This window comes from Dipodomys merriami, unplaced genomic scaffold, assembly GCF_024711535.1.
Source record: "Dipodomys merriami isolate MVZ:Mamm:240054 unplaced genomic scaffold, mDipMer1.0.p SCAF_1, whole genome shotgun sequence".
NCBI lineage: Eukaryota > Metazoa > Chordata > Mammalia > Rodentia > Heteromyidae > Dipodomys > Dipodomys merriami.
Genome location: NW_027202270.1, coordinates 302,109 through 315,300, shown reverse-complemented (window position 1 = coordinate 315,300; position 13,192 = coordinate 302,109). Strand labels below are relative to the sequence as shown.

The following is a 13,192-nucleotide window of genomic DNA, read 5'->3' as shown; positions in this document are numbered from 1 at the left end:
CATGGCCGTACGGCGTGGGGTTCCAGGGCCTGAAGCCTTCCACCAGCTTCGGGTTCCCAAAGTCCCTCTACCCAAAGTATTTATTTAGTTGGGCACAGGGGCTTATGTGCAGAAAGTGAAGTATCAATATTCCTGAAGTCACAAGTACCAACGTGATATAACCTTACTCAAGTGATAAATGACTTCCTTATCTTAGGAAGTAGAGGTAAGCCGTAAATGACTAACAGTTTGCACAGGCTTTGGTCTATCCCCAAGGTTCCAGAAAATTTGGGGTTGAATTAGCCCACATCCAGGATAAAAGTCTGGACTCCTGTGAAGCCGGGAGTGAGCGACCTTTCCAGGGGCCTCTTAGCATCTGGGGGTTCATGTCGGGAGGAGGCATCCAGCCCGCAGTCCCCGGCTCTCACACCAAGGCTCACCAGCACTTGGGCCCCGAGTCCCCATTGGGAGGGAGGATCATCATGGATACATGCAAAGTAAAGCATCTATAGAGCCAAAACAGAGTTTCTGAGAGACACTGGTTTCCTTATTCTTTTTTTGGGGGGTGGAGGGGAGTCCAGTTGTGGGGCCTGAACTCTGGGCCTGGGCGCTGTCCCTCAGATCTTCAGCTCAAGGATAGCGCTCTACCATTTGAGCCACAGCGCCACTTCTGGCTTTTTTCTTTTTGCTTATGTGGTGCTGAGGAATCGAACCCAGGGCCTAAGGCATGCAAGGCAAGCACTCTACCACTGAGCCACCTTTCCAGCCCTGGTTCCCTTATTCTTATGACACAGGAGACTGCGCCCTCGGGAAGGTCCAGACATGAAGTCTTGCTATGTAGTACCCCAAAGTTAAGCTGTCAGCTGTTTTGTCCAGCCTTCAAGGTCTCCGGCATCCAAGATTCAGCACTTTCCAGTAAGGAAGAGGGGTTAGCATGCCAGTCTCTCAAACCTTTTCCAGGTTTCACAACCCTGCTTCAGAATTCCTGGTAGTGTGTGCATGTGCGTGCTTGCTTCCCAGCGTGCCAGTCCTGAGATCGGGGCCTGAGTGCCGTCTGAGCTTTTTTGCTCAATCTAGCACTTTACCACTTGAGCCTTAGCTCTACCTACGGCATTTTGGTGGTTAATCAGAGATGAGTCTCACAGGTACTTCTCTTGCTCAGGCTAGCTCCAAACCTAGATCCTCACATCTCAGCCTCCTGGTAGCTGCCAGCATCCTGCTTAACCCCATGGATTTTGGTCCACAAGGAATTGATTTCAACAGACAATATGGCTGTCATGATTCCCAATTGGCAACCACCCAAGCTGCTCCATGGCTTGGTCTGAGAAGCCCTGGCCTAGGCACATTCTATCTGAGTTACTGAGCACAGTCAGGGTCTTCCAAGATGACCATGGTATCACAGCAGTGTTTACAGGATGATGTCAGAATGACTTCAACCCAGAAGATTTACTCTTCATTTATAAATTGGATTTACCACGTAAGTCACTGTGTCCTAGGAAGGTGTTCACTACGTTTTCTTTTCTTTTTTTTTTTTTTTTTTTTGGGGGGGGGTCCAGTTGTGGGGCCTGAACTCTGGGCCTGAGCACTGTCCCTCAACTCTTCAGCTCAAGGCTAGTGCTCTACCACTTGAGCCACAGCGCCACTTCCGGCTTTTTTCTTTTTGCTTATGTGTTGCTGAGGAATCAAACCCAGGGCCTCAGGCATGCAAGGCAAGCGCTCTACCACAGAGCCACCTTCCCAGCCCATACATTTTCATTCTTTAAATACATCTTTATTTCAAGGGATTATAGGTTTTTATTCCTCAAGAGTAATTTCTCTAGTAGCATAAACATTGCTAGTACACAGAAGATCTGTTGGTTAAACTTCAAGGAGTATAAGATGCTCGGGAAAAATGGAGACTTGCCCTTCCTACACTTGAATATGTGTTTTCAGTATTGAAAATGGGTTGATGCAGAGCTTATGATGTAAGCCTAGCTACTCAGGAGGCTGAGATCTGAGGGTTGTGGTTCAAAGCTAATCCAGCAAGCAAAGTCTCTGTGACTCTTATCTCCAATTTACTGCCATAAAGCTGGGGTGGAGTTGGGCTCAGATGGGAGGACTCTATAGCCTTGAGATAAGGGAGAGGGGGAGAGAGGGAGGATTAGGGACAGTGAATCAGGCCATGAGTTGAAGCCCCAGGAATGGACCAGAAACAAAAAGTTGAAACATTACAGGAGTAAATAAGAAAAAAAACCTTAAAAAAAAAAAATCCTGCCTCCTCCTATCTCTAATCAGTCCTGCAGTGGTAGTAATTTTTCAAGGCTTCATGTATACAGTTTAAGTTTATTGTATATAAACTTGTAAATATCATGTGCATTATAAAAGAGAATCATATTATATACACCTCGTAGAAATGGAGATCTTGAGTTTTCATCTTACCTAACCTGCAGTCTGTTCTATATTCCATTGTACACAGACTTCTGTGTTCTTTCTGAGGCTGCATAATTCTCCATTATAGCCATACTATTACTTACTTACTAGTCTTACCAAATTTGTTCTTGTAGAACTAGCTATATGCAGTTTATGAGAGTGTTCATAGAGGAGAAAATTCTTGCTGATAAGTGTTAAGTTTTGAAGTGTTTGCAAATCACCCCTCCAAAGTTGTAAATTACACTCTCCTAAGTACTGTGTGGGGATTACCTGCTTTTTCACAGATTCTTCTGATCTCCGTGATAGAGAAAATATGGTTTTACTACTTTATCCTTTTATTAGAGAGATTAAGAACTTTTTAAAATTTCTAGCAACCATTTGTTTTTCTTCACTCAGTTCATAAGAGTAGATAAATTGTATTTTTTCAGTATGTTTAATTTCATTAAACATCTTTCTGTTCAGAAGTTTTTGTTTTTTATCTCAACAGCCCCTGTTCTTCTCAAGTAGTAAGACTGTTGGTCTCAGCATTTTAGCAAATATCAAATTTTCACTTGATAAAATATTATCTGAAACTGGGGCTGGGAAGGTGGCCCAGTGGCAGAGCGCTTGCCTTGCATGCATGAGGCTCTGGGTTCAATTCCTCAGCACCACATAAGCAAAAAGAAAAAAGTCAGAAGTGGCGCCTTGGCTCAAGTGGTAGAGCGCTAGCCTTGAGCTGAAGAGCTGAGGGACAGCGCCCAGGCCCAGAGTTCAGGGCCCACAACCAGACCCCCCCCAAAAAAAAAATATATATATATATATATATAATCTGAAACTGGAAATGGTTTCTGCAGTGTAAAGTTACAAAGATACCCTAAATCATAATAAGAATGTAAAATAGAAAGAAGTGTGTTTATGAATGTATTTCTGTCAGTCCCTAAGCACAGATATCTCTCATTTACTTGTTATGTGGCTGTTTATAAATCTTATACTCTTGAAGGTAAAATGAGCAAGAAATGAACTGAAGTTATATGGTGGATTGTAACTTTATGCCAGTGTTCCTAAGTAATCTTTGTTCACCACTCAGCCTGTAAGCTTTTTCCCATCTGTCTCCTTGTAGCCTAAATGTGACGGCCAGAACTTGCTCACACAAGTGTGGAAGCATTTGAATCTGATCGAATGTGACTACTTTGGGTTGGAGTTTCAGGACATTCAGTCCCACTGGGTATGTGCATTTGACTTTAGCTCTGTTCTTGGTATACAAAGAGCCCTTCAGAACCTACTTTAATGATGTCAGTTGTTTGATAATTGGCATGTCCTGATCAAAGCTGTGCTATTACAATATTTTTAGCTACAAGGAATATTTCAACATTTCTGCTTTTCATTTGAATGCATACTCTAGTTCTTTTTTTTTTTTTTTTTTTTAATTTATTTTGGTTCCGGTCATAGGGCCTGAACTCTGGGCCTGGGCGCTGTCCCTCAGCTCTTCAGCTCAAGGCTAGCGCTCTACCACTTGAGCCACAGCACCACTTCCGGCTTTTTTCTTTTTGCTTATGTGGTGCTGAGGAATCGAACCCAGGGCCTCATGCATGCAAGGCAACCGCTCTACCACTGAGCCACCTTCCCAGCCCCCTTACCCTAGTTCTTTAAGTCCAAATGCACATCCCTCTAACTCTTCCATCAGTTGCACATAATGCCAAGGAAAGCCTTCTTTTCTCTGTGTTACCACAGCAACCTCTAATGTACCCTGCCCCAAAAGCTATGTCAAAAGTAGATTTTTAGGTCCAGGTGCTAGGGGCTCATACCTATAATCTCAGAAGGCTGAGATCTGAAGATCATGATTTGAGTCCATGAAACTCTTATCTCCAGTTAATCGCCAAAACCCAAAGAGGCTAGATTAAAACTCAGGGACCAACATCAGGTTGAGTCCAAGCCCTAGGCTTGCAAAAACAAAACAAAACAAAACAAAAAGATTAAGAGCCAGGTGCTTGTGGCTCATGTGTTTAATTCTGGCTACTCAGAATGCTGAGATCTCAGGACTGTGGCTCAGACTAGTCACCCAGCACAGAGCCTACATGGTAGAGCACCAGCCTTGAAGAAAAGCCGCATGGTAGAGCACCAGCCTTGAGGAAAAGCCGCATGAGAGCACAGGTTCCTGTGCGTAAGCCCCAGGACTGCTGTACACATTCATGCACACAAAAATGCTGTTTTTGCAGGTCGTAGGGCCTGAATTCTCGACCTGGGCTGTCTCTTAGCTCTTCAGCTCAAGGCTAGTGCTCTACTGCTTGAACCACAGCACCACTTCCCACTTTTTCTCCTTATGTGGTGCTGAGGAATCGAACCCAGGGCCTCATGCATGCAAGGCAAGCACTCTACCACTGAGTCACCTTCCCAGCCCACACACACAAAAATTGTGTTACAAAAATTCTTTTAGCTGGTATCAGTGGCTCATGCCTTTAACTAAGAATCTCAGTTCAAAGCCAGCCAGGGCAGAAGGTCCATGAGACTCTTATCTCCAATTAACCACAGAAAACTGGAAGTGGCATTGTGGCTCAAGTGGTAGAGCGCTCACCTTGAGCTGAAGAGCTGAGAGACAGTGCTCAGGCCCAGAGTTCAAGCCCCATGACCGAAAAAGAAAATCTTTTAATTTTAATTTTAAAAAGTTTATATTATACTTATTAAATGAAATTAATATATTCTTTTCTGTTAAATTCTCTTTAGATTTGGCTTGAACCTATGAAACCCATCATTAGACAAGTACGAAGTAAGTCCTTTAACGCTAAAATTCTATTCAAGATGCTTCATGGTAGGATATGGGTATAGCTCATGCTTGTCCTAGCTACACAGGAGGCAAAGATTGGGAAGATTGAGGCTGGCCTCAAACCTTTCCAGAAAAAGTTTGGTATGTTGGTGCACATCTGTCTTCCCAGCTGTGCAGGAGGCTCTTGGTAGGAATATCTCAGTCTCAGGCTGGCCCAAGTAAAACACATGAGTTCCGGGGCTGGGAAGATGGCTCAGTGGTAGAGCACTTGTCTTGCATGCCTGAGGCCCTGGGTTCGATTCCGTAGCACCACATAAGCAAAAAGAAAAAAGCCAGAAGTGACGCTGTGGCTCAAGTGGTAGAGTGCTAGCCTTGAGCTGAAGAGCTGAGGGACAGCGCCCAGGCCCAGAGTTCAGGCCCCACGTCCAGACCCAAAAAAAATAAAAAAATAAAAAACACATGAGTTCCTACCTGAAAAATAACTAATGCAAAAAGGGCTGGAGAAATGACTCATGGCCCTGAATTCAAACCCCGTTACTACCAAAAAAGAAAGATGCCTTACTCTGGGACGTTCAGTTCAGGCTGCAGGCATGTGCTTGTCTGTTCATCACTACTCTTTGTAGATGGTAGTCAAGTAATCACCCACAGCTGACACACTTAAAAGTTGCCTTGTGGGCTGGGAAGGTGGCTCAGTGGTAGAGTGCTTGCCTTGCATGCATGAGGGCCTGGGTTTGATTCCTTAGCACCACATAAGCAGAAAAACCCAGCAGTGGCGTTGTGGCTCAAGTGATAGAGCTCTAGCTTTGAGCTGAAGAGCTGAGGGACAGCGCCCAGGCCTAGAGATCAGGCCCCATGACCAGCAAAAAAACAAAAAAAAAGTTGCCTTGCAGTTAAGCTAGAACAGAGAGGTGGGAGGGTCCAGTATATTTAATTCAACCCTCATGAGTTGCCTCCAGTTTGGAAGTCATAGAATATGTGACTGCTAAGTTAATATCTTAACTTTTGGCCAGTATGCAAGAAAGTATGCACACCACACTGTTCAGACACAAGAGTTTATTGGGAGAACCAAACCACTGGCCTGCACCAGATTTAGAAGTACAGAGAGGGAACTAATGTCAGAGATTGTAGAGGGAAGGTGAGGATAAGGTGTGGCCACAGTGGATTCAGCAGTGACCTCAGAGCCTGGATCCCTTACTGACTTCCAGTCAGGTGTTTGACAGTTACAGGTAATTACAGGTTTGGGACAGGTGATTTCTGGTAAGGCTATGTCCTATCCTTCATGAAAAGTAGTGGGAGGAAGTGGGCTATTCTCCTGGGCAGAACTAACAGTTTTCAGAGTATGAAATAATATTGTAGTATCCCCTAGAAGAATCAGTTGTGGGGGGGGGGGGGCTGGGAAGGTGGTTCAGTGGTACAGTGATTGCCTTGCATGCATGAGGTCCTGGGTTCGATTCCTCAGCACCATATAAACAGAAAAAGCCAGAAGTGGTGCTGTGGCTCAAGTGGTAAGAGCGCTAGACTTGAGCTGAAAAGCTGAGGGACAGCACCCAGGCCCAGAGTTCAGGCCCCACCAACAAAAAAAAAAAAAAAAAGAAAGAAAAGAAAAGAAAAGAAAAAAGAATCAGTTTTGGGGCTCGAACTCGGGACCTGGGCACCCTCCCTGAGCTCAAGGCTAGTGTTCTACCACATTGAGCCATAGCTCCACTTCCGGTTTTCTGGGGGTTAATTGGAAATAAAGAGTCCCAGGGACTTTTCTGCCCAGCTGGCTTTGAACTGTGATCCTCAGATTTCAGCCTCCTCAGTAGTAAGATTACAGGTTGAACCGCCAGTGCCCAGCAAAGAACTACTTTAATAAAGCATGTAATAAAAATTAAGATATAATATTAGGCTGAGTACCAGTGCTCACACCTTATAATCCTAGCTACTCAGGAGGCTGAGATCTGAGAATCTCAGTTCAAAGCCAGCCAGGGCAGGAAGGTCCATGAGACTCTTATCTCCAACTAACCACAGAAAACCAGAAGTGAGGGGCTTGGAAGGTGGCTCAGTGGTAGAGCGCTTGCCTTGCATGCCTGAGGCCCTGGGTTCGATTCCTCAGCACCACATAAGCAGAAACAGCCAGAAGTGGGGCTGAGGCTCAAGTGGTAGAGTGCTAGCCTTGAGCTGAAGAGCTGAGAGACAGTGCCCAGGCCCAGAGTTCAGGCCCCATGACCGGCAAAAAAAAGAAAAAAGAAAAAAAGAAAACCAGAAGTGGCACTGTGGCTCAAGTGGTAGAGCACCAACCTTGAGCTGAAGAGCTGAAGTGCTCAGGCCCAGAGTTCAAGCCCCATGAACTACAAAAAAAAAAAAAGGGATATTATATTGTTTCTTGGTTCTTTTTTTTTTGGGGGGGGTCCAGTCGTGGGGCCTGAACTCTGGGCCTGGGCACTGTCCCTCAGCTCTTCAGCTCAAGGCTAGTGCTCTACCACATGAGTCGCAGCTCCACTTCCAGCTTTTTTCTTTTTGCTTATGTGGTGCTGAGGAATTGAACCCAGGCCTCAGGCATGCAAGGCAAGTGCTCTACCACTGAGCCACCTTCCCAGCCCTGTTTCTTAGTTCTTATATCATTGTTTAGGGTGAAGTCTCTAGAGTTTATTGTTGTTTGTTTTTGAGACAGTGTCTTGATATATTGCCGAGGCCAGCCTCAAACTGTTATCTTCCTGCCTCAGCCTCCTGAACCATTGGTATTACAGGTGTGCACCAACGTGCCCATCACTGACTACAACTGTTTTTAATACTAAATGGAAGGAAAAATAGTCTGAAAAGTAACTTTTTTTTCTTTTTGTGCTCATACTGGGGCTTGAACTCAGGACTTCATGCTCTCTGGACTTTCTTGATAATGAAAATGCTCTACCACTTGAGCCATACCTTTACCCTGGTATTTTTTCAGGTTAATTGGTTATGGAGTCTTGCACGCTTTTCTGCTGTGGCTTGCTTCAAACCCCAGTTCTCAGGTCTCAAGCTCCTGAGTTGCTAGGATTATAGGTGTGAGGCATAGCTACCCAGGTGAAGAAGTAACCTTGTTATATGTGGGTAAACTAAAACCATTTAAGTGACCATAGCAGTTAAGCAAAATAACTCTTCTTTCTGGTGAAATTATATATATGCATCATTATTAAATTTCAATGACAATAAATACTTGGATTAGTTGTATCTTATACCTTCATGGTTCTGGTTCAGTATAGTAAGTGATAAATTATATTTTCCTTTCAATAACAGAATAAAGAAGGATTTCAAAAAATGTTCATTACTATAATAATAATAATAATAATAATAATAGTGTACTTTACCTTTGTTGTTGTTTTTTTGGGTCCGGTCGTGGGGCCAAACTCTGGGCTTGGACGCTGTCCCTCAGCTCTTCAGCTCAAGGCTAGCACTCTACCACTTGAGCCACAGCGCCACTTCTGGCTTTTTTCTTTTTGTTTATGTGGTGCTGAGGAATTGAACCCAGGGCCTCAGGCATATAAGGCAAGCGCTCTACCACTGAGCCACCTTCCCAGCCCACCTTTGTTGTTTTTATCCTAGTATTATCAACAGGAATACAGTGGAGCTTATGTTTGTGGGGTTTGGGGTGGGGAGGAAGGCATTTATTTGTTTGTTTTACCAGTATTGGGGCTCAGACTTGGGCCTTACACTCTTCCCTGGCTTTTTCACTCAAGGTCAGTGCTCTATTACTTGAGCCACATTCCCACTTCCTGCTTTTTGCTGCTTAATTAGAGATAAGAATTTCAAGGACTTTTCTGCCTGGGCTATCTTTGAACCACAGTCCTCAGATCTCAGACTCCCACATAGCCAGTATTGCAGGCATGAACCACGAGCACCCTCTCTTTTTTTTTTTTTTTTTTTTTTTTTTGAGAGTGGGTCTCACTTCATAACCCAGGCTGGCTTTGAACTTGTATGCTTCTGACTCATTCTCCCAAGTGTTGAGATGTATTACAAACACGCACCATTACTACCAACCTTATTTTATTTTATTTTATTTTATTTTATTTTTTATTTTTTGCTTATGTGGTGCTGAGCAATTGAACCCAGGGCTTCATGCGTGAGAGGCAAGCGCTCTACCACTGAGCCACCTTCCCAGCCCTACCAACCTTATTTTAAATTTTAATGTGTGATTTCCTGCTTATTTTTTAAAGTTCCTTGAGTAAGTTAGTCAAAGGATATACAGTTTTTCTTTAATGCATGTGGTGGATGCTTAATTCATAGAACTTTTTTTTATGGTACTGGCAGTTGTACTCCGGAGTTCATGCTTGCTGATAAGCCCTCTACCACGTGAGCCACACCACCAGTCTTTTAAAAGCTTTCCTTTGCTCTTCAGGTAGGGTATAGCTTTTGCCTGGGCAGGCATCTGACAATAATCCTCCTACCTTCACCTCCCTTGTAGCTGTGATTATAGGCATATGCCACCATGACCAGCCAGGAAACTATTTCTTTTTTCTTTTTTTTTTTCTTTTTTTGTCGGTCGTGGGGCCTGAACTCTGGGCCTGGGCGCTGTCCCTCAGCCCTTCAGCTCAAGGTGAGCGCTCTACCACTTGAGCCACAGTGCCACTTCCAGGACATTATTTCCTAATACCTTCTTATTTGAAAAAAAAAAATACTTTTAACAAAACAGGAAATACAAAGATTGGCTTGATGTTTTGAAACTGACTTTTTTTTCTTGTAGGGCCAAAGAACACAGTGCTTCGCCTGGCTGTAAAATTTTTCCCACCTGATCCTGGTCAGTTGCAAGAAGAATATACCAGGTTAATAACTCACATTGAATTTGAGCAGGGTCTTGTATTCATCCGTCTTTGGTTAAGAGTGAATAACAAACATTGAACGTGAGCAGGGTCTTGTATTCAGCCAACTGAATGAGCTAGTATATACATAATGATGACTAAAGGTAGAGTAGTAAAAGAAGCATTCTGGCCATTGTTTCCTGCACAAACACAAGTGTGCAGTAGAGGAAAGGTTTATCGAAGAGATCTGAAAACAAAGACTGGAGTGTGGTGTTAGGTGATGTTGAGCCAGCACCCTTTCAGGTAAGCTGAGAGTTATGCATGTGGGTAAAGTTTGTAGATACTTTGCTCATGCATGCATTTTAAAAAATCTATGTAGGAAGTGGCGCTGTAACTCAAGTGGTAGAGAGCTCTCCTTGAGCTAAAGAGCTGAGGGACAGCGCCCACGCCCAGAGTTCAAGCCCCATGACCGACAAAAAAAAAAAAAAAAAAATCTATGTAATTAGGAGAAGTACAGTGTCTGATAGTTCTTATGAATATATGGAGTACTCTAATTCATGTTTGATTTTCTGTAGAAATTATTGAAAGAAAATGTAGTCATCTGATCAAAGTTAGGGAAGCGTCCTTGTATTTTTTATTCTCATTCATGTATTAATTTTTGTAAGTTTTTTGTTATAAAGATGATGTACAGAGCTTATAGTTACAAAAGTCAGGTAATGAGTACATTTCTTTTTGGACAATATCACCTCTTCCCTCGTTCTCTCCCAGTTTTTCTCTTCCATCCCCACCCACAGGTGGTATAGTTCATTTTCAACATAATGTCTAGTGAGTACCACTGCTGCACTTGTTCACCCTTTGTCCTTCCATTCCTGGGCGCTGTCCCTGAGCTCTTTTGCTCAAGGCTAGCACTCCACCACTTTGAGCCACAGCTCTGCTTCCGCTTTTTGAGTGGTTAATTGAAGATGAGTCTCTTGGGGACCTTAGTCTTCATGACCGCAGTCCTCAGATCTCAGTGTCCTATATAGCTAGGATTACAGGCATGAGCCACCAGCACCTGGCTTATGACTAATTTTTGTCTGTTAAGCACTACAAAGAAACAGTCATAATGGGAAAACTGTTGTAGAAAGTTTACAGAAATGGAACTGCTGAGTATCAGGCATACACATCTTAAGTTTTAAGAAAATGTGATAATTTTTAATAGATTTAACTAAAATGTAGATTTCAGTAGGAACAGATAGTTTGTATTGTTTGTCTTTATATTCCAGCTCCAATAACTTAATATGTGCTCATTGTTTACTTATTGATGGAATAAATGAATATGCAAATATCTCAAATGCCTTATCTAGTTATATTCTCACTGCTGGTGTTCCAGAGTGCCCATTTCTAAAAAGATCAAAAATCTAGTCTCGGGGCTGGGAAGGTGGCTCAGCGGTAGAGCGCTTGCCTTGCATGCATGAGTCCCTGGGTTCGATTCCTCAGCACCACATAAACAAAAAGAAAAAGCCGGAAGTGGTGCTGTGGCTCAAGAGGTAGAGCGCTAGCCTTGAGCTGAAGAGCTGAGGGACAGCGCCCAGGCCCAGAGTTCAGGCCCATGACCGGACCCAAAAAAAAAAAAAAATCTAGTCTCAAATCTTAACCAAGACTAAATATCAATCTGTGCAAAGCTTCACAAGAGTGGAGTGCTGGTGGCTCACACTTGTAATCCTAGCTACTCAGAAGACTGAGATCTAAGGATCCCAGTTCAAAGCCACATGGTCAGGAAAATCCACAAGATTTCTCTCCAACACCAAATAAGCTGGAAGTGGAGTTGTGGTTCAAGTGATAGAGCACTAGCTTTGAGTGAAAAAAGCTCAAGGATAGTGTCCAGGCCCTGAGTTCAAGCCTCAGGACTCTCTCTCTCTTTCTGTCTCTCTCTCTGTCTCTCTCTGTCTCTCTCTCTCTGTCTCTCTCTCTCTCTCTCTCTCTCTCCCTCTCTCTCTCTCTCTCCCTCTCTCTCTCTCTCTCTCTCTCTCTCTCTCCCTCTCTCCCTCTCTCTCTCTCTCTCTCTCGTGCGCGCTTTCTCTCTCTCACACACACACACAGCTTCACAAGCATATTTTGGGTTATGTTTTAATTCTACTTTTCTGAATAAAACGTTGAGTTCAGTTTTATAATGTGTATCTGTGAACTTTCTTTTGAAGGTATTGCTGCAGATAGTGATTGTGTGGGTATATGGTATGCCTGAGAAGGCTAATTTCTCTTTGCTGTTGTTCTCCTGGCAGTGCCTGTGTATGCTCAGCACTTTTGAGTGCTCTGACGTGTGTGACTCAGCCTGCTGAACCGATTTCTCATCTGACCTTTGCTTGCTGCTGGCTCTTCGCATGAAAGGCCTTTTGTAACCTTGCTGGTTCCAAGAGGGCCCCGCATTTTGCTCAATGTTGGTTGCTGCTGCTTGCAGGGTGTGTTTGCTCTCTCCACAGCTGGTGTCAGTGTTATGTTCAGAGAACTCTCAGGGTTGATGTGTCTTGTGTTGTGTCGCCTTCTAGGTACTTGTTTGCCTTGCAACTAAGAAGGGACCTTCTGGAGGAGCGCTTGACCTGCACTGCCACCACTGCAGCCCTGCTCATTTCCCACCTTCTCCAGTGTTAGTATCTACGCCCCAAGGCTAGCTGGTACCGGTCACAGAGCTGATGCACTTAGTTCACATAGTCATTATATTCCTGATAAGCTGAAGTTTAACTTCTGTAAACTCTTGAGGTACAGTCTTTGCCTAGAGACAGAGACAAAACCTATAGCCACATTCATCATTTTGGGTTGTCTCTAGTTGATGTATTTATGTTTTTTGGTAGTGCTAGAGATCTAAGTTAAGGCCTCACGACCTGTTAGGCAAGCACTCTACCACTGATCTACTTTGTTGGCCCTTGGTTTTTGAGATAGTGTCACTGTAGCCCAGACTGACCCTGAACTCTGTTATCTTCCTTCTACCTCCCAGGGCTGAGGTTATGGCTTTGTGCCACCTCACCCATCTGTCTTCGTGCATGTCGACAACAGTTCAACTTCAGGCTAGAGTCAAACTATAAACTAAATTCTCTTCATTCCTAAAAGGAGTCCTTCTGGAATAAAAGTCACCTCCAACTAGTTAAACATTAACCGTAAGGAAAGAAAACATTTCTTCAGTATCTCACATGAAATAAAAATGGTACAGCAGAGTGTGAAGAATTATTCAGAAATGAACTATGGGAAAAAAGAGGGCCTAAGAAGGCATAATGGTGCATTTGATCAAAGTACATTATATGCATGTGTGGAAATACTACAGTTATAACACTAATAC

The 13,192-nt window shown here is 43.6% G+C and overlaps 1 protein-coding gene across 4 annotated transcripts in view; it reads left to right on the top strand.

Moving 5' to 3' along the window:
- Farp2 (FERM, ARH/RhoGEF and pleckstrin domain protein 2) overlaps nt 1-13,192 on the top strand; it is a 114,127-nt gene that overhangs the window by 36,328 nt on the left and 64,607 nt on the right. For 3 of the 4 annotated variants that reach the window (XM_070000528.1, XM_070000445.1, XM_070000697.1), the window contains exons 3-6: nt 3,488-3,592; nt 5,089-5,131; nt 9,828-9,906; nt 12,408-12,505. In XM_070000528.1, coding sequence (XP_069856629.1) covers nt 3,488-3,592; nt 5,089-5,131; nt 9,828-9,906; nt 12,408-12,505 — 325 coding nt within the window. The remainder of the gene's footprint in view (nt 1-3,487; nt 3,593-5,088; nt 5,132-9,827; nt 9,907-12,407; nt 12,506-13,192) is intronic. The other variant, XM_070000603.1, reaches the window with a different exon arrangement.